At 42.2% G+C, this 21,872-nt stretch overlaps 1 protein-coding gene across 1 annotated transcript; it reads right to left on the bottom strand.

Annotated features, from left to right (window-relative positions):
• Positions 1-4,250: 4,250 nt before the first annotated feature.
• Positions 4,251-5,679, bottom strand: LOC119164546 (uncharacterized). The gene has a single exon (XM_037416756.2). The coding sequence runs from the start codon at positions 4,950-4,952 to the stop codon at positions 4,266-4,268; it is 687 nt and encodes a 228-aa protein (XP_037272653.1). The 5' UTR covers positions 4,953-5,679; the 3' UTR covers positions 4,251-4,265.
• Positions 5,680-21,872: the final 16,193 nt, after the last annotated feature.

Genomic DNA, 21,872 nt, shown 5'->3' on the forward strand with positions numbered 1-21,872 from the left:
CACATTCGAATAACTGTTAACAAACAAAGGATGTCAATTGAGATAGTTTTGCTTGAGAACCTTCTTTATACTTTGCTTTATATCACCATTCTCGCATTTTTATATCATTTTCTACTGTCGTACGTTACACACCAGTTGTTGGCTGTGTGGGTCGTTGTCATACCTTTATACTTTACATATATTAGTGTTTCACATAGTCACTACGCTTCTTGGAACACACCAAGCATACTACGTAGAAGACTGCACGAGATCGACTCTTCACTATAACTCCGGCCTCCACCCGGCCTACATCGCCGTGCAGCTTCGCTTCTCTATGGCCTTTGGCTGGGAGTTACTTTCACGAAAGCTTATACCACGTAAATCAGAATTACTGACAGTGCGGCGTGCATTGTTTGCGGCACCGACGAAAATATCGAACACCTGCTGTGCCATTGTCCTCGATTTCCCTCAGATAGACAAGTACTTGCCAACGCAACGCGGCGACTGGATGATCGGCCTCTTGCTGTGCAGGTGCTATTACAGCAACGTCCACATGCCTCGACAGCCCACAAGGCAGTGAAAGCCCTGATGTGTTTCATGAGAAAGACAGGCTTGTTGAACGCCTCTGACATGCGGTAGAGTTCTACACGCTGCAGTGAAATTACTGGCAGTCTCTCCCCCACCCTTTTTTTCTTTTCCCTCTCTTCCCTCTTTCTGGTCTTTCTTGTCCCCTTCCCTAATCCCGCAGTGTAGGGTAGCCAACCGGATGTCTTTCTGGTTAACCTCCCTGCCTTCTCCCTTTTTGTTGCTTCCTCCTCCTGTCTACTACGTTTCTGCTACTTCCATCATTGTAATATATTTTCGCAATATATCCGTATTTATCAAATCATATCATCATTATCCACTCTTTTTGGCCACACCTGTGCTTTGTAACATTGAAAACCACGTATCGGTAAATAATCTTGCAATCGTCCTGTATCCTGCTTAGAGCGTGAAAAAAACATTTGCAAATACCTGCGAACAGCAGTTGAAGTACCTCTTGCGTTGTAAACAGCAATAATATCACTGAAGAAACATGGTATTAAGAACAAATATAAAACTTCTATGAAAATTGAACAGCTTGCAAACACAATGAGTTGATGATAGGCTATTCTAGTAAGGATCAATGTACTGCCAGTTAATAACAACAAGAATTATCTTGGTTGCTTCGCTTTTCTTGTATCTACGATAGGAAATCTTCCGGAAAGACGGGGTGGCAGGCAGCAGCTAAGGGCAAATCGGAATCTCCGTGGGACCGGATTTCCTCCTTTCACTCACTTCCTTTATCATGGTACGTATGTTGACCGTTTTATGGCTGACATTGTAAATCTGAAGATTTGCAGGGCGTATGTACGCTGGTTATCTAGCTTTACTTGGTTATATAACAATGAACACCTGAGTGCAAGATCGTACGTGCTATATCGCGAACTGAGCATATATACTAGACTAGACGCTGTGTGTTTTACTTGCGAAGTAACGATATGTACTATGTCGAACCCTTTTACGTGAATGTCCGCGCAGAAGCAGTGCCAGGTGATATGACCAGGAAGAAAGCGGTGAAGGGGGTATCACGCAAGGAGATTATGAGCTTTTTCTAGGTATAAACTTTGTCTCCTGCGTAGAGCATAACCTTAATGCAGTTACTTGATCTTGTAATCAGATCTATCTCCCTGCATGCTCACACTCATATAAGCCAATCGTACAATTCAGTGCAAGAATTTCTACGCTAATTTATTTATAATGAAGATAAGATTTACATATATTTGATGCAGCTATGCAACATGAAACTAGCTGAGTGAAGAAGCGCACCACTTTCTCAAGCATGCCACAATGTTTTGATATCACTGCACACCAAGGGCAAGTGTCATGACGCGTCCCTTGTGCTTGGCGTGTGCTGTGCACCCAAACCCCACCACGCCACTATCAGCCCGTTCTTCAAACTTACACCGTTGCGTGCAGCGGCAAACGTCTCCCTTTCAACCACATGGTGGAAGCCATTCAGTCTGTGACAGGCCTATCACCAGCTTCATGAATTTATATACGCATGTCGCATGAAGTCGTCTGCAACCCAATAATATTGCTCCTCTAGATTCCCAGGTGCAACTTTTTACTGGCAAACAAGAGTCGCAATAAAGATTAGCTTGCCCACCAGAACTATCGCAACCAGAACAAGATGGTGGTTCTCGTTATTGGCATAATGCAATCAACTGCTGCTGCTTTAGCCGCCACACCTTATATCTTTAGCAGCAATAAGAAAAAGATAGCGAAATTTAACAGTTGTTTTGTTTTCTGTCACAAACAATATAATGGGGCCTCTAACAGTCAATTATGCCAAAAAATTTATAGCGAATGGGATTGTCAGAAACTGCGATACAAAAGTAAAGAAAAAATGTGGAAGCAACGATAATTTGCCGTGGACAGGAACCAAACCTACAACCTTAAAATACTTGTCTGAGCGATTGATGATGTCCACTTGCGATACACTATTTCACCCACGTTCAACAAAGGTGGTAAAATAGGTAAGATTTCAAGGAAATGTGAAACTACATTACATTTAAATTTTATTCTATATAGTGTATCGCTAAGGTGTCCTGATGAAGCTGAAATGTTCGTGTATGCTTTACGCCGTCTTCGAGATCGTCTTGACTCATTTAAAATGATGTTTCATACCTACCTATTGTATTTGTATATAGCGATTTGAAGAACGAATACTCTTTTTTCAGGAAACCTGCCACCTAACCCAGATCCTGCAAACGCTTTTCCGCACCGCGCTCGCAGTACGTATTCCGATGAATTATGCTTACGATTAGCGGTCATTAAAATAGAATGCTGAATTAGGATCTGGGCAATACGCAGACGCAATAAATATATATATATATATATATATATATATATATATATATATATATGTATATATATATATATATATATATATATATATATGTATATATATATATATATATATATATATATATATATATATATATATATATATATATGTGTGTGTGTGTGTGTGTGTGTGTGTGTGTGTGTATAAAGGGAAAGAAGTCTATACATAAGGGCTCATTTTTCCGTGTTTGACACAATATTGAGATCTAACAGGCATGGCGCCAAGGAATGTATAGGGGAAATTATTAGACCCAATTGTAATGTAAATGTTAAGAAACAAAAGTGGGTGAAAATATAACTTGCTGTGAGCACGAAATGAACCTGCGACCTTCGAATAACGCGTTCGTTGCTTTACCACTAAGCTACGATGGCGGCTATCCCCCCAGCAACATTGTGCGGTCTATATGTGAATTTAAACGTTGTAGTGTCAGTGAGCGCCATCTGTAGCCTTGGCGGCAAATGCGGCACGCTCTTTATGAGCCTCTCTGGCGTCACTTAGCACGTGAACTTATTACGAGCTGGCAGCTGACCAACAGTCCCTCGTGTACAACTTAAGGCACTAAGTCTGCCTGTACGAGACCCTCGTTAATGAGTAAAAGAAAGAATTGTGTACATAAGGACTCGTTTTTCTGTGTTTTGACACAAGAATAATGAGATATAACAGACAACATTGCCAAGGAAAGTATTGGAGAAGTTATCAGACCAAATTGTAATGTAAATGTGATGAACGAAATGTGGGTAAAAAGACAACTTGCCGTGGGCAAGAATATATATATATATATATATATATATATATATATATATATATATATATATATATATATATATATATATATATATATATGTTTATATATATATATATATATATATATATATATATATATATATATATATATATATATGCTCTGTTTCTACATGTTAAAGTGTTTTCTTAGGCCCTTGTTTATGTTCGGTGGGTTGCTCGTGAAAGTTAATAGCAAGTTTTTGTTGCGATGTTGGTCGGCATTCCTCTGGTGGTTGAGAAGAATCTGGCGGTCCAGATTTTCAGCTTTTTTGATGGCGTCCTCGATGATAGCTGGCGGGTATTCTTGACTAAGGAGTACTTCGCGCATATGTGTGCTGTTTTTGTGGAAGTCCTCGGTGCGGGAGCAGATTCGTCGGAATCTGTGTGCTCGGGAATAGGGAATGCTGGTCTTGCAATGTCGCGGGTGGCAGCTTTTGAAGTTCAGGTATTGTTCAGGTTTGTTGTACTGAACTGAACTGAACTGAACTGACAGCTGTCGCGCTTGTCGTTGTCGATGTAGTCGGAAAATGCAAAGCATTGACCAAGTACTCAGGATGTTAGGTTGAAAAACTGTTTATTGATCAAGCTGACGCCTGCCGACGTATGTTTCTTCCATGACAAACGTATCAAAAAGGAGCACCAGGGCCACCGGGTGAATTTTCTTGTCGCATTTCTTCAGTGGAGGACACGCCCGCCACTTGTAGCGCCACATGCGGTGGTTGAAGGCCTCGTCATCTGGAAACACCTCGTTGTTTGAGAGCACAATGACGGGTGTCCTGAAAATGGTCCGGTCAGCAGTGTACTTGACAGCCACCGAGTCTACATCAACCCCAAAAATTTGTTTGACAGTATCGAAAGCGGATGACTCACAGTTTGGCTCGTTCCATACCAGGATGCGACGGCCCACGGTGTCCTGTAGTGGAAAGCTAGTGTAGCGGTTAAAGTTGCGAATGGTACCGCGGTTAATGTAAAATGAAAGAACAGAATCGAAAAAAAAGTTTTTGCCTGCATTCGGAGGGGACACGATTTCCATGCAATTTTTTTTCGGGATCGCCTTCTCGACCAGGCTATACAAGTTGTTGACAAAGGCCGACACTTCCTCGTGGATGCCGTGAAACTGAAAGTTTAAAAGTTCCATCATGGCATCAAACGACGCGGGCACATCCATGTAAAAGGTAGCGAGGTTGCCATGTGGGGCGTCAAAGAGTGGCTGCGTGTTCTTGTACATTTCAATGAAGTCGAGGGTGGAGTACGAACACATCTCATCGTTAAACACTTGAATGGCGCGTTGAAGGCGCTTGTCGTCCAGGCGAATAAATCGAAATACCGGGTCGGCCAGCCACTTGGGGGTGCGCACAATGTTGCTCAACGGCGATACGGGGTTTTCGCGTAGCCATTCGTAGATGGATTCTTCCGACGCTCCTTTTGCACGTTTTCGGCACTTTGTACCCTTTCTTGCGCATTCTTTGTCAGCGTCTCCACCGCTCGTCTGACCTCCATGGGCGTCGTCACATGCAACTGAATGCGGAAGTTTCGGGTGCAGTATTTCCAAAACTCGGCCGGGCTCGTGTCCAGGACCTTGGAATTGTCCCAAAACTTCATTTCTAACGTCGCGACCCCAATCGCTTCCTCCCACTTTAAGGTATCCCAATAGTCGGGGCTGACTATTGAGATACTGGACGAGATTGTAGAGGTCCCATGCGCTGGCGTTTGTAGACCAAATTGACGAGCGATTTGGTCATCTGACGAAGCCAGCGAAAATAACACATCGGCATGTGCCGTTGCTCCAGCTGCAGTCGTGTAGGACGTGGACGTGTGGTAGGGTGGTTCCTCGTGTGTGGAGTGCGACGGCTGCGACTCCGTACTGGGTGGGTCCTTGTTCGAATCGTCTGATAATGTCATTACAAATTGTCTGAGCTTCTCCGTCGTCTCGAGCGGGAAACACATCGTGCACTAGCTTTCTTCGTTTTGGAATTGAGTGTAACTGCAATACCTGAACAATACCTGTAACTGCAATACCTGAGTGTAACTGTCCGTGGGTTTTCTGTATACGCTAGTTACCAACGCAACATCGTCAACTTGAATGAGTACATCAAGAAAGTATATTTGAGTGTTAGAGTAGGAGTGTGTAAAATAAATGCTGGGGTGTACCTGGTTGAATGCCAGTATGAATTTGAGGAGCTCGTTTTCCGAATGTGCCCAAAGTATGAATATATCATCTAGGTACCGTTCATAAAATAACGGTTTGATATCACAAGATGAAAGAAAATTGGACTCTATGTGGTGTATGAATATGTTAGCGTAGTTTGGGGACATTCTTGTACCCATTGCCGTGCCGCTGAATCGAAGGTAGTACTGGTTGTTAAATTCGAAGCTGTTCAACTCGAGTACAAGTCTTGTGAAGATTTCCATTACTTTTTTGCTTGGATGAACGACAGGGTTGCGTGTCCCATACGATTCAACAAGCGCCCTTACACCATCGTCATGTGGGATATTTGTGTAGAGTGAGCTAACATCCAATGTTACGAGAAATGCACCGTCTGGAATTTTCACGTCTGCTATTTCCCGAAGGAAATGGTTTGTGTCACGCAGGAAGGACTCATGTGTGGGTGGTATGTCTTTGATTAAAGAATCAATATAACTGGAAATGGGTTCGCCGTTTTCGTCGCCGTTTCCGGGAAACAACCCGGAAACGGCGACGAAGGTTAATCCAAGCCAACACCGACGGCCAGCTGTACCACAATCAACAGCAACGAGTGGCCAGAATCAACCACCCGCAAGAAAAAATCAGCAGCCAACATTATCCAAGACGAAGCAGCAACCACCAGCAGCCAACAGCAGGCATCTCCAGGCCAGCTCGTCACGGGAGGCACAACGGCATGGAGCTCCAACCCAAACCAGGTACGACCTCCGGGTACCTTGCGGCTCTATTCGCCGTGTCTGTGCGAAGTGACATACTGGCTGTGCGAGTAGGCAAACACCATCCGTTTTCAGATGAACTAGGCCATAGAACAGGTCCAAATTTTCTTGAACTTATAAAAGTTATTGACAAAAGAATACGACAGAAACTTCACGTGCAAAGCCTCGAACAATAGTGGCGGGTACGGCTCCGAGGGGGCTGCGCTTGTCGCTAACACCTTCGATGCATAACTTTGCCGAAGAGGAAATGAAACGGTGGAACGAAATTCTCGATCACGCCACACAGGAGCTAACTAAGGTCAGCATCGAACAATGTAGAAAGACTCTAAACGCACTGACAAACGAGGAGCGGTATATAAGAAATAACTTTTCTCTTTCGGAGTGGGAAGCTGAAGAACTCGACGTATTTGAGCACAAAAAAAAAACAGAGGAAATTCAAGAACTTAAGAGGAAGAAATTTGCGCGGGACAATATGTCACAAGCTATACCCACTGCTGCTCACAGAAAAAATACCAAACCATCTCACGTTCAAAAAAATTTGCCACCACACCCGAAAGAGCCAAACTTTATTACCCTTTCCGATAAAGAACTTAGCAAAGAAGAATTGAGTATTTATTTATTTATTTATTTATTTTGTTACCCTCAATCGCCGAAGCTTTACAGAGGGGAGTGGGTTACAACATGAAAATATACGTGCTATTTTATACATGAACAAAACTAAAAAAAAAAAAAAAAAAGAGTATACTATCACGCGGACTTACATTCTGCCCTGGCAACGAAAGGTACGATGAATTCACGCTCCTAAAGACCTAGACGACTTCGCACGAAATTTACGATTGGAGGAATATTTCTTTGATAAACCTGAAAAAGATAACGCACCTTTTCGTGGGGTAATCGGACGGCAATGGACTCCAGACGCCAACAGAGATCGACATCTGGATCTCTATATAGACGCGGTTCAAAAAGATGTTATACATGCGTGCAAGGTGCACAAACAAAGCATGAATAACATATCAAAAAGAGAAAAAGAGGCACTACTCACGTTGAGCAGATGCGAAGATCTCGTTATTAAACCAGCAGACAAAGGAGGCGCGATTGTTGTTCTGAATAGATCGGACTAGATTGAGGAAGGCAAGTGACAACTAACTAACAAACAATTCTACAAAATCCTCGACTTTGACCCTACCACGGAGCACAAAAAGATAATTGTAACAACCATGGAGGATCTCACACGTGAAGGCGCCATTGATTCAAACCTTAAAAAGGCACTTATTACAGTACATTCGGCACCTGGTCGTTTTTACATGCTGCCGAAGATTCATAAAGAGAATAACCTTGGCAGACACATTATATCAGGCACAGGAACGTTAATGGAAGCCATTTCCAGTTATATTGATTTTTTAATCAAAGACATACCAACCACACATGAGTCCTTCTTGCGTGACACAAACCATTTCCTTCAGGAAATAGCAGACGTGAAAATTTCAGACGGTGCCTTTTTCGTAACATTGGATGTTAGCTCACTGAACACAAATATCCCACATGACGATGGTGTAAGGGCGTTTGTTGAATCGTATGGCACACACAACCCTGTCGCTTATCCAAGCAAAAAAGTAATTGAAATCTTCACAAGACTTGTACTCGAGTTGAACAGCTTTGAATTTAACAACCAGTACTACCGTCAAGTCAGCGGCACGGCAATGGGTACAAGAATGGCCCCAAACTACGCTAACATATTCATGCACCAGATAGAGTCCAATTTTCTTTCATCTTGTGATATCAAACCATTATTCTATAAACGGTACCTAGATGATATATTCATAATTTGGACACATTCGGGAAACGAGCTCCTCAAATTCATACAGGCATTCAACCAGGTACACCCCAGCATTTATTTTACACACTCCTACTCTAACACTGAAATCAACTTTCTTGATGTACTCAATCGAGTGGACGATGGTGCATTGGTAACTAGTGTGTACAGAAAACCTACGGACAGGCAACAATACCTGCACTTCAAAAGAGCCACCCGCGACAATGCAAGACTGGCATTGCCTATTCCCAAGCACACAGATTCCGACGAATCTGCTCCCGCACCGAGCACTTCCACAAAAACAGCACACATATGCGCGAAGTACTCCTTAATCAAGAATACTCGCCAGCTATCATCAATGACGCCATCAAAAAAGCTGAAAATCTGGAGCGCCAGATTCTTCTCAACCACCAAAAAAACCCCGACCAACACCGCAACAAAAACTTGCTATTAACTTTCACGAGCAACCCACCGAACATAAACAAGGTCCTAAGAAAAGACTAACATATTGGAACAGAGCGTGTGACTATCCAAAATTTTCACTTTTCCTCCTAGTGTTGTATACAGATGGCCTAAAAATATAAAAGATAATTTAATAAATTCAAAGATAGGTTTGAAATCTCAAACTGGGTGTCACGGTTGCGGAAAAAGCAGATGCAAGGTATGCAAACACATGAGGACAACGCCAGTGGCGAAAAGCACCCACTCGGATTTTAAGCACAGGATAAGAGGTGCACTAGACTGACTCAGACAACGTCATATACCTCCTGGAATGTGGGGTACGTAACAAGCAATACGTGGGCCAGACCGACACTCCGTTTAGTTTTAGATTCAACAAGCATCGGGCACATGTACGATCTCTGTCAGGCCTTCCAATTTCAAAACACTGCACAATAAAAGACCACAGCTTTGATGACATCAGGGTTACACTACTAGAAAACAACTTTCGAACAATTAGAGAACGGGAACAACGGGAATCTTATTTTATCTAAAAGTTTAACACGATCAAATACGGAATAAATGAACACCCAGGCACACTGTCAGCGTTACGACCGCTAAAAGACGCAAACGCTTCTCTCTAATAAGTCCGGTTTCATTACGACAATATTATTATCCGCTAACAAAACTTTTAGGCTATGCATTTGACAACATAGAAATGATTTGCCTCATCAAGCACAGCCGGAACGCACAGATAAGTGGTCCCGGATGTCGCAAGGTCCCCCCCCCTCTTTTTCTTTTTCTTTTTTTTTTCTTCTTTAGGTTTTAACGCACATTCTGTTCCTTCACTGACAAGGAGCTGACAGCTAGGTGGTTTCGTTAACTTTTATATACATGCGCGCATGTCTTCCCAGTGAGCCGCAACTGTGTGGTGACTGTCCCGGATGTCGTACAGTCTCCCCCCCCCCCCTGTTCTTTTTTTCTTTTTTTCTTCTTTAATTTTCAACGCACATTCTGTTCCTTCACTGACAAGGAGCCATTGCATATAATGAATATCGATGGCGGCGCCTCAATCACCGGCTTTTTCATTCTTCCCGACGCCACCAGCACGCACTCGAAGCGCTTAAGCTCTACCCATTAAGTTGTCTTAAACTTCAAAGAGGAACGAGCCGCCGGCGGACTACACGGAAAGGTGAAATACAATAACGGCGGCACTCTGCCCACTTGGGGAAGAGTGGGTGCGGGGGAGGTATTGCTGACAATGATGACAATGCACATTTACCTCCGCCCTGCTCTGTTGAGATGCTGCCCCTTTATAATTACGCCGTGTCGGTCTTGCTTCTTCTCCTAAATTTTCTATATTTTATCTATTGTTTCTCCTCCCGTTTCGCTGTTTCTTCTTCTTCTTTTTCTTTTCTGTCTCTCTTTTTTTACTTTTCTTTGGCCCGTTCCCTTCTGTCTCGACAGGCTATAAGAAGACACGGAACATGTGTAAATATTATTATGCCTTGATAAAGACGGGGTTCCCGTCGAAACTTTGGCACAATAAACAGTGGTTATGTGAAAGCGCATCTACTTTCATATATATATATATATATATATATATATATATATATATATATATATATATATATATATATATATATATATATATGTCCTGGAAACCACAAGTGACTTAGTTCACAACGGGTCTAACTGATATAGTATGACACCCCCTCTCTTCACTGAATCATACAAGTGTCTTATTCAGTCTCCTGTGCTTTAACGGTGGCAAAGGTTGCGCGACGTGCCGTATATGCGGCGACTTCCATCTTACACTTCAGAGTTTTATATACTAATTTTCACCTTGCAGGACCTCGGCTTCTCGAAATATACGAGCTTTTATTCGGCAGACAAGGTACGTAGCTTGCGATCACTCAGTTCTAGTGAAGGGTAGAAATAAAAGAGGTACAATTTCATACTGCTTTGCAGCACATTTGACTGGCATAGTTATTGCTGAACGAGCCATAAGAGTGTTTCCACTCGACGTGTGGTCAGAGGAACAGGAAGCTATGGTTGCTACAGCGAGCATGCTGCCGGTCAGTGAGAGAGAGACGCCAGTGCACAACTGTTAGGGAAGCGTACGAGGGGAGCATGACATCTACGCCCAGTTGCGGCGTCAATTATTTGGCACCATTCAAGCACCTGGTGCAAAGGGAACATGTTGCGGTGTGTTCGTACGGATGCACGCATGCACGAAATTACACACATGTGTCAAAAAGCTGCTTTGCATCTACAAAGAGCTCGCGAGCTCTCTCTTGGTGAGTCGTGCATCACAGGGCACATGTCATCTACTCCTATTTCGAGCAAACGCGAGCACCAGCCGCAATACTGGAGGCTCAATGACGCACCCAAAAAGGTAAGAACATTTCACAGGAAAAAGATTAGTGTTAGTAAATGACTTTGAAGGCGTAAGTCGGTGCACAGTTTTCATTTCTTGTGCTTTGACTTTTCATTTCCTGAGCAGAAATTCTACCAGCATAGTTCTGTGTTTAGGAGCCCAACTGCCGCTTTTTTCATCGCCATGGCCAAGTTAAAGAATACTCAGAGGCTCTGCTGTGCATCGAGCTAAAATGACATGGGGGCAAAAGCCGCCTTCTTCTTTCCGTAAAAAAGGTTTATGCGTGAGCAGGGAATACAAGCCGTGGCTTGTGTTTTCTCTACTCAATACCAAGCCATGGCATCACATGAGGTGTTCTCGTATTGGGGTCTGGCGCCCTCCTGTTGTCATAGCCACCCAAAATAGCACGCTACAACAGCATCATGGCACTCTAAGTTACACGAAATTATTTAAGAATTTGTGACATAAAATGCCGTCACATTTTTGCATAATGACTTTTCCCCGTCCACGTTGCCTACACCGCGGCAAGGTTGCTGCAGACGGCCTTGTGTGAGTTGGATGAGACATCTGAATCATTGCTTCACAATATAGCTCCAGGTGGTCTAAATTTCCGGAGGGGCTCGCTCGCTGGATTTCGTGCCGGCCGGTTGTGCCCACGCGATTTCCGACGACAGCGCAGTTCTGGCCGACTGGGCTCCGACCGGGTTCCCTCTACGCCATCTCTTGACGCCGACAAGAGCTCTCGCTGAATGGTGCCCCATCCTCAGACTCCTGCAACCGTGTCCGCCTTTCCTATCTCCTGTTTACTTTCATCGCTCGCTGTCCCTGCGCCTAGCTCTCTCCTTCCTCTCTTTGTATATACCTTTTAATCCTATAGTTTTAATCTCTCCTTACCCCCATCCCATGTGAGCTACTGTTGAGCGGTTGCACTCTGATGCAGACAGTTACGGGGCTCACATTTCTCTTCTGTTCCCTTTAAAAATACCATAAGAAGAAATTTCCGGAACCCTCCACTACGGCACCTATCACAATCATATGGTGGTTTCGGGACGTCAAACCCCACATATCAATTAACCAACCCATCGCATTATATCTGCACAAAGAGGATTGCTAAATCTGAACAAACGCCACAATTATTTTAGCTAGAGGGCACAATGCAGGATCGCACAAGTTTGTCGAAACTCCTGATGAGCTCGGGTTCTTTCCGAGCTCTAGCGACACCACATTAATTAGGAGTGAGCTAACAGTAAAAAAAAAGTCAAATCCGCCCCTCAGTGCGCCACATTTCATGAATTACGATGGAACCTGAATTCGTGTGAAGGACAGTGAAAAAGATTTTGCGAGGTTTTCGAACCTCAAGCACCTGCAATAATTTGTTTGTTCTTCAACTAAGCGCAGAAGCACGCTCATGCAATGAAATTAGAAAACAAAATTTCGTGATAATATATTTCAGAGGCCGGGGGTGTTTACAATTGTTTTAGGAATTTAATGCCTGCACTAAACGTTTTTACAATAATCGACGCGGCGGCTTATGAGATTAGCTGAAGTTGAATGTATGACATCATGATTGCAACAAAATTTTAAGCCACGTAATAGTCATTATGGTCGGCCTGCATACTTTATCGCCCTGCCTGGCCGGTGCGCGCCTTCTTCTTAAAATTCATCGTCTGCTAGCACTCGAGCGCGTGCGCCCTGTTAATTCGCTATTTGTCTTGGCAGTATACTTGACCAGTTATGCCGGGACCTGCTATGACCAAGGTAATTAAGCCAAATCATGATATGCCCCAGGAATTTAGGCCACATTTTTTGAAGATCTTTTTAATGAAGGCATGTAAATCTTGAACCACCTTATGTAAATGTTGCGAGCTTACGAGCTAACTAAACCATTGTTATTAATGCGACGGTAATCATGAGCACATTAATAAATTCGTCTTAGTTGCCCTTTCTGATATAAAAATAATAGCATGGTGCTACTATGAGTTACGTTTAATACCTTCTTACTGATAATGACCTTGCTAATTACGCCCGAGATAATTGCCTTTTCATTAAAACCTTATCAATGGAGACAGTTGAGTTCAACGTAATCATAATTGGGCCTTAGTCAATTTATATAGTACAAATAGGCGCGGAGATGATGCGGTCTTCACTTCGGAGCCGACCGAGCACATGAGTAGACGACCAACCTAAAAGCTCAAAAAAGCTTGGTACCGCAAGCTTCTCTATGGCTTCAGTCTCCCACGTGTAATGCAAGCTGACCAAAATTATTTTTTATATGCAATGAAACTGCTGCTTAGCATTCAGCGCGTGAAACGCTCGGCAGTCCCAGCAGTATTATGACAGTCGCGAGTTGTACTAGGGCAGAGCAGTAGCTGCTCAGCGTCCCCCACATGAAGCGCTTGACAGTCACACCGGCGCCACAACAATCACGAGTTCAACTGGGCCTTCTCAGTATCAATGAATTTGTATCTACGCTCACGCGTCAATCAGTTTTATTGACAGACGCCCACGGCGAAGATTGGATATAACCACAACATTTGATCTTGCCGAAGAGGAGCACTCATACCAAGCGGCACAAATAATATATCACCTTTATCACACGGACTGCGAACACACGCACGCAGAAGTGTGTTCGTAGTCTGGCGAGAGATCTTGTCGGCAATCGGAGATGGCGTAAGGCTAATCCAGTCGGCTGGAGCTACGCTGTTGACGTCGAAGGGGACCGTTGGCAGAAGGTGGCGTAGGACCAACCCAGTCGGCCACAGCTGCGCTGTCGTCGGAGATCGCGAGGGCACAACCGGTCGGCACGGAATCCAGTGAGCGAGTTCTTAACACCCCAAGACCAGGATTGTATTATGAGAGACGCCGTAGTGGTGAACTCAGGAAATATATATCGCCTTGGGTACTTTCTCATGCACCTAAAGCGAAGCATGAAAGCCCAAACATTTTTGGCTCCATCAAAAAAACAGCAGCTGCCTCTGAGATTTGATACCCTGTCCATGGCTTAGCAGCCGAGCACAGAATCAGTAGTGCACAGCAGCGGGGCACAACAAAAATGGAACGAGATTCACAGCCGTACGCACAACTGGGACCAAAAATCTCTAATCAAAATGGCGGCAAGGTGCTTTGCGTGCTGAGAGTATGTGCATTTACTCAAGTATTATTTTTTGCTAAAGTTGCAGTACCAATTCATTAGGAATTGATTGATTTTTATTGTTGATGAAATATATTATTGTGTTGACTTTCACTTTTATGTTTGAAACATTTTCTGGTAATTACAGAGTTCTGAGCCCAAGAATACATCATTTCGCTGCTCATCAATGTAGCTGAACAATCTTTGCCAAATATTTCATTCAACTTCGCTAGTGCAAAGGATATTATGGCACACTGAGAGCAACTGCCCTAATATATCGACAGAGTCTGCGGGTGCCCATGTGTCAAGCGGTACTCACGTTTGTGCCACTCAAACCAAATTCAACTACAATTGCCTTCAGCGAAAAAAAGTGAATCAATAAATCAAGTGTTTGCCTCACATGGCGGACGAGCAGTTCGAAGTATTAAAGGCATCCGAGACAACATGCCGCCGACAACATTGATTTGTTATTAAACTCAGTACACGTTGTTAAGGTTCATTTGAAAAAAAGAGAAATACGTGTAATATTTCAAAATCTAATAATAGTTATTTGGTTGTCTGATTGATCGCTCGCCTCGTGATAAGCATTGGCATGTACATTATTAGCTTGAAGTATTTCGATGACACATCAAACGCGACTGGTGTCTGAAAATAGCCTTTCCGTCTGCGTCATCCGCAATTGGTGCAAAAAAAGAACGCATACCATGATGACCCCGCCATATGACATCCAAATGACATTACAGATTACGGAAAACTCATTTTTTTGTTTCTGAAGATCCTTCTCATATACAACGACAATTTCTCGACGCTGGTGCTGGCACCAAAATTGGAGACACCAATAATTGTGCTAGCCATGCGTTCCCTTCTTAACGCTACCATGCGAAAATGAAACCATATGGTTATTTCCATGGCCACAATGAAGGAGAAGAAAAGAACGAAAGTAGGACACCTAACAGAATATGAATATTTTTTTCTTGTTTAAAGCATAGTATTTTCATGCTCCCTCATGAGACGTTGTACTTTGAAACGAACATTCGCTGATGTCTTGACCAACCATGCAATTATTTGGAGTTGAACAAACCTAAATACAGGGAACGTTTTCGAAAATGTTTTATTCGGAGCGTTGAAGATTGCGGAAGTCCCTATTTTTCAATATCCAATTACCAGTCATGCTTATAGACAAACTGGTAGTCCTACTTTGTACATCATGGCAATTTGTTGCTATCACACTCACGGTGGGCTTTTGAAGGAAACTGTGCTTGGGGTGTCCCAATAGTGAACTTTATGCGCAAATCTAGTACGAAACAACTAGTTTTGGTTCCGAATGAAATATGAATACGAATAAATCTGAACGTTTTTGCAATTGCAAAGCGAACATTTTTTGAGCAGCTCTAGAAGGATGAAGGAAGCACTACCTATAGGACCTAAGCAACCAATAATTTACCCGAATCAAATATTGCGCTATGGTACATAAGAGCATTGCGAATACATTCAAGTGACAAAACTGTGATAACCACGTCAGCACCAACCAGCTCTCATGCAGGATCAACTACATAGCTTTAAATATAATTTCTAACTGCAGGTAAACATACAGGAGTTACTTGGTGCTTAAGGTGGGTCTTTGTGAACAGGTTTTGATTAAACAAATACATTATTGTTGAACATGATTGATTAGTTCTCGTTATGATAAGTACTGTGAAGAAAAAAAGGGACTAATAGCTGTGGCGTTTTAACGACGAAGGAGTTATGAGCTAGAATACCAGCTTATCGAATTCATGATACTTTGGATAGCACCGTTGAATCTTTATTTGTACAAATATTGTATATAAATTATTACAACAATAAATGTTTCTCCTTTCTGTTGCAACACTTGTTCCAGCGAGCCTTTTCATTAGTACGTATAATCGAAAAATAAATATGCCAAAAGTATGAATATGCGCACTTTTCTTCTCTGATCAAAGAGAACATTTTACTGCGAATGCTGTGATAGATCACAGCAAAAGTGGTTTTTGGCCCCATAGTTGTCCGCCGCCACCTCAGTCGTTGTTCGTAGCCACTCTAGCTATCGAGATAATCACGAGATGGAACCACCAAGAAAACTAGGAGACTTGAACTCAGGTCCCCTACATGCTAGCTTGGTATTCAATCTCTGTGCAACAAAGGTGCTTCGATTGCTTTGCAATTTTACTCATGAAAGCTTCACTTCGGTAAAGGAATTGAGGTACTATCAAAAATAAAGTGTTTAGAACAGCAAAAAAACACCCAGGCGTCACACAATGTGAGTAGCGTATTGAGTGGGTTGTCGTATGCTACACGCTATCACAGCCTCAGGTGATATTTTTCATTGTCGTAAGCCCCATCCTTAAATCGTGCACAAAATTATTTGGAAACATGCAGGAGGTTCGACGCTTCCCAAATGATTTATGAAGAATGGCATTATGAATGCCTTTTTACAGGAGCGTTTTTGACGCTTTGTATAACTTTTTTTGAGTGTCTAAAATAATTTATTGTTAGGTGTAGCCCCACTTAGTTGTGTTATTAGTAGTTCTTTAATTTTTTTAGGTTTGCTGATTGCAGTACTCTCAAGCTTTTATTGTTGCATTCTAGCTAGCTCAAAATCATAATTTCTAATGACTAAACAATCATTTTATCGACTCTTTTGCAATAGGTGAATTAGTTCACTAAGCAAGGCACAATCCAATGCATGGCTGATCCCCCAGGGTATGTTGGGCCCAGACATTTGCGAACCAATTGACCAATCTTATTACAAGCATCCTGGTTTAGAGCATAACTGCTACCTGTTGCTCTCTTTTCAAATGAAGTAGCGAAACTTTGTCTGCTTGGACGCAGAGAATTCCCTCTCCTCCAGCACTCAAAGCTGCCTGTATCGTATTCTTTTGCCCTGACAATGTTACGAACGGGACATTTCCCGTAAAGATGAAGGCTTGGTCGCTTTGCTCAAGACATCTATTCACACTCACCTGAGTGCCATAAAGAGTATTGCCCTTTAGCACACAAGCCCTTGTAATGTTTGGCTTTACAAAATGCCCCTTTTAATAAACAAGAAAACTGGAAGGAAGTTCTAGAAAATGGAGATCTGAATGAAGAAGTACACGGCTGCCCAAAGGACTCACGAATGGGCGGAGCACCATGTTCCTCGGACCAACACTTTGCTTCTCGAATTTCTTAGGAACCGAATAAAGTTTCTGGAATGACTGCACCCACCAATCAACATTTCTTCTTGGTCAATTCCCTCAAAAGAGTGTGTGCCATTTGCCGAACTATAGCATAATAATAACGCCTCCCTGAATAAAAAATTAGGAAGGTTCATGGCGTTCTACATACCCTGAAAGTGTGCTTGCAAGATTTACTGAAACAGTGTTTGAAAACGCTGTTAAAAGACCCTTCTCAGAGCTTTTGCTGTGACTGTGCTTCGCTTTCCTCGCAGGTCCGGTGGCATTTTCCGTTAACTAAATATATTTTAAATCACAGACCACAGAAAATTTAGGATATGTGCTACACGCATAACACAACAAAATGTACAGTTTTGTTTATGTCTTCATTAGCTGCTTTGTGCGATATAAATTTAAAAACAAAACATACAATACAGACTTAAACAATGTTTGATAGATAAATTGTCCTTATTCATTTTACTGTAGGAATAGTTTGCGAATACCGCTAATATCGCCACTATGGTAATATTCACAACGAGCCTCTAAAGAAAATGTCAGGGGTGTTGAAGATTGTATTGCTACTTACATGACAACACATGGTCTATGGAGACGATACAATACAGTGCAAAATAACGACGTCTTAGACCTAAGGACATTTCAGGCAACGCCACCTGTAGCATGCTATGGTACTACTAATCCAGAGTCCTGTTCGAATATAAAAACATAGGTTCAAGAGCCGTTCAGAAGTCACCCGTACCTCTACATTACTGTTATAATCTCGAAGGATGATGCCCAAATGCCTTGACTAACCTGATTGACTTGCTTATTTATGACTCATTTGTCATAAATAGTGGGCAGCATTTATTAGGAAGATATTATTACTCTCTGGCAGTTAGATCATAGCATCATACCCCCTTCGAATAGCTTCAAGGAACTTCGTTAACTGCCATAAATAAAAGAACTTCATCAGGAAGTGCTACTCACGAGGCCATGTGGCCATTTTACAAGCCAAATGTACGAACATTGATGAAAACTCATGAGTCTTCACAAGGTGGTGTCATGCCTCCACCTGCACTCAAGATTTTTCTTTTGGTAATGCTATAGAACCTTTTCAGTTGTACGTGCAACTATAAAAACTATGTATTTACGATTCATTAAAATCTAGAAAATGAACTAACTTGACCAAATCAACCTCTACAAGAAAGAATGTTCATCTCGATGTTGACATAAGTACTGGCAGAACTGTAAGTTTGTTTTGGCACACGTTTTTTGCGCGCGCACTCGTGTTCAAACTTCAGATTTCACGCTGCCTCACGAATTCTGTTGGAATTTTTCATGTAGAATGAGCGTGACTCTCACGTTTAGTCTACAATGTCTTTGCTGTGAACGCGTCTCAGTACATTTCTCATCTCCTTCTTTCAAGTTGGCAGGGGTCATCTAGGAAGAAAAAAACAATGTGACACACTACTGTGATTTTTCCCAGTGCTGATATAGAATAAAATACTACAAGAAAAGCGGAACGACATGTCCAGACGTACAGGCAACTGTGCGAGAAGACACTACACACTTGGGCAAAAAGGCAGCACGGTGGCTTAGGGGCTAAGTGCATGTGAACACGCGCACTTGTTTTCGTTTTTCAGAGCGTTTTTCGAATGAGTTATGTATGGTGTATATTTTTCAGTGGGTAAATTTTGACACTGTGTTACCTGGCAATGTTTCCTGTTTGATTTTTTTGTAAATTCAGTGCTCTGACAACATGTGTATTTCTTTTTCTTCACTGATGACGATTGCCGCATTGCCCTTAAAAACGCTCAGATTGACTTCGTTGTCCCAACAGATACAGTGAAACGCTGACCATAATTGCCTTGACATATTCGAAGAAGGTAAATGAGCTTCACGAGTTCCCGGGTTAGGGGTAATAATCACTTCTGTGACACTAAAACCAATCAAACTAATGTTGTCTTGAGTGACAAAGCAGCATTCAATATACCAGTGTTTATCAAGCCTTGATGCTCTACATATCAATTTTCGAAAGCATCCTGCGCCGTTCTGGGCCTGTCATCCACGACCACAACGTTTATAATTGTTACACCTAAAAAAGGATACTGCTCTCAATATGAAACTCTCTCATACATATGAAAGAGACATCGCAACTTGTGGAAATAAACATGGCCTCATAGCTAATAGTTCTTCAGTGAACTTCGTACTTCTCTTACCCCGCAAATGTGGCTTAATTAGATGGTTCATAGGTAAACTACCCAAGAAGCCGAAATTCGCTGCTCATCTGGCATGACGTAGGCACAATGCTTAAAAGATTTGCGAATAACTGCTGCGATAAGAAATTTACCGGACAATACACGAGGATCTATAGGCCGCCTTGGTTGATTTTGTTTTGAAGCAAAAACTGCGAATCCTTTTTAGCACGCAAACATTATTATTTTAAGCAATGCCAGAACATTCACCCAAATGCATTATTCATTTGTGGAAACCATCCTAGTCACAATAAAAGTTGAGGAAACTTTGGCGTAATGTCAGGCAAGTTCCTTCAAACTTGTGGCAAAGTTTTGGGCAACTAAGGCTCCCAGTGGCTTTTCCAGAGACCTGAAATACTTCTTTTCAGTATAAAACTGAGCTGAGTATAACGGCTTTTGTTTATACTGTGGTGCTTCAAGGGAAGCTGTTTGAATATCCAGATGCGAATAAAAACAGCTCACGTGGGTTGAAAGTGTGTCTAAATCATGCTGCATTGATTAACGTACGCATCACAGTCAACATTTATGAAAGACTTTTTCTCGTCAAGCATTGAATGAGACGGAGAATGACCGCTGACAAAATATAACGAAAGTATCCAATGTTTCGGAACTGTGAGTGGACTCTTAGCTTTGCTGACGACGACTTTCTTTCCAGCTCGCGCATTGACGAACATAAATGTTTTTCGAAATATCAGATAATTTCATTTAGTTTGGCAGCTGCTATGTTTTGCCAAAAAGAGATTATTTATAGACAACAGATTAAATAGGTGTTGAGCTGCTTATGTGGTACCAATGAACGTATTAGGCAGACTTTTGACGCTTATTATTTGTTGAGAAGGCTTGTAGCTTCCACAGTTTTGCGTGTAACTACTGAGATAGAGTAAGAATTCACAGCCTAAAGCAAAAGACACTAAACGTTTTACTTAGTCAGAACATTAGCACTCACGGCATTGACCTAATATTATATAAAGTATTACCTCCGTATTTCACCTATACCCAGACACACTGGCCACTCTTCCTGAAACCCAGCTTGATTGAAGCATACTGTTGGTACGTAATCATATTCATCTTATTCCAAAACGTAAAACTACTACTGTCGAAAACCTGTGTTCACCATGGAAGGAATTAAAGAAGTGATTGAGATATGCCACTCTCAGAGACGTTTAAACGACAGTAATGGTGCTGATAAAGTGAAGCGCCACTCATTGATCAAGTCTGGTACCACTTCAGCATGTATAACACAATTACAAAATCACAAAAGCTCTGCATTAGATGGTACTGCTAATTAGCTCAAATTGAGTACGACGATTTCAAAACTTTAGGGTACCTAATGAGGACAATTTTTTCACGTGTCGAAAGACGCGTTCGCATCAGTAAATACAGTAACCACAACGTATAACCGAGAATGGTCTTTGTTGTTGTCTTGTTATTGCTAAATTGAAAAAAAAATAAAACGGAGACGTAGATACTTTCACTAGACTTAGTCAGCTTCCGTGTCTGTCAGATTTGTCGCTTGCCGACCAAAAAGCAAGATGATGTTTGTAGTTAGGGTGAGAGCCTTATAAACGACTGGAGGGGACAATAGTTCAGCGTTTCGTGATGGAGTTCTCACCTGTGTCTTCAAGTATTGACAAGTAAATACATCATCACGGGATCCCACTGCCACGTTATATCAAAATGTCGTTACAAATCAGTGGAACCTGTGACGTCCCACCATGACGTCAACACATGATATCGTGTTTCGGTTGATAGGCTGGCCTTGGAGTCAATGGAATGCTAGTGAGTTCCTCTGAGTTTGGAGGCTGTGGCAAACCATGTTAGGTATAAAACTATTTCGTAGCGTGGCAGGGACTGTAAATATTTCGACTGAGTCAGAAAAGAATGCCGATTTGTTTCTTGCGGGAGTACAATAGAGCACTCAAGATACACTGCTTTTCCATCATTGATTATTGGAAAACTACTAGACTGCGTTGTGGTACGTCAATTTATCAATACATCTTATAGTGATAGTTGATAACTCTATACCCATCAAATACTAATTTTGTAACACCATCATACTCTTGGTTGGCCCTTGTA

Source organism: Rhipicephalus microplus, chromosome 8, assembly GCF_043290135.1.
Source record: "Rhipicephalus microplus isolate Deutch F79 chromosome 8, USDA_Rmic, whole genome shotgun sequence".
In the NCBI taxonomy this organism is placed as follows: Eukaryota; Metazoa; Arthropoda; class Arachnida; order Ixodida; family Ixodidae; genus Rhipicephalus; species Rhipicephalus microplus.

Excerpts from the sequence above, each read along its gene's own strand:
- LOC119164546 (XM_037416756.2), bottom strand. The coding sequence starts at position 4,952 with ATGTGTTCGTACTCCACCCTCGACTTCATTGAAATGTACAAGAACACG.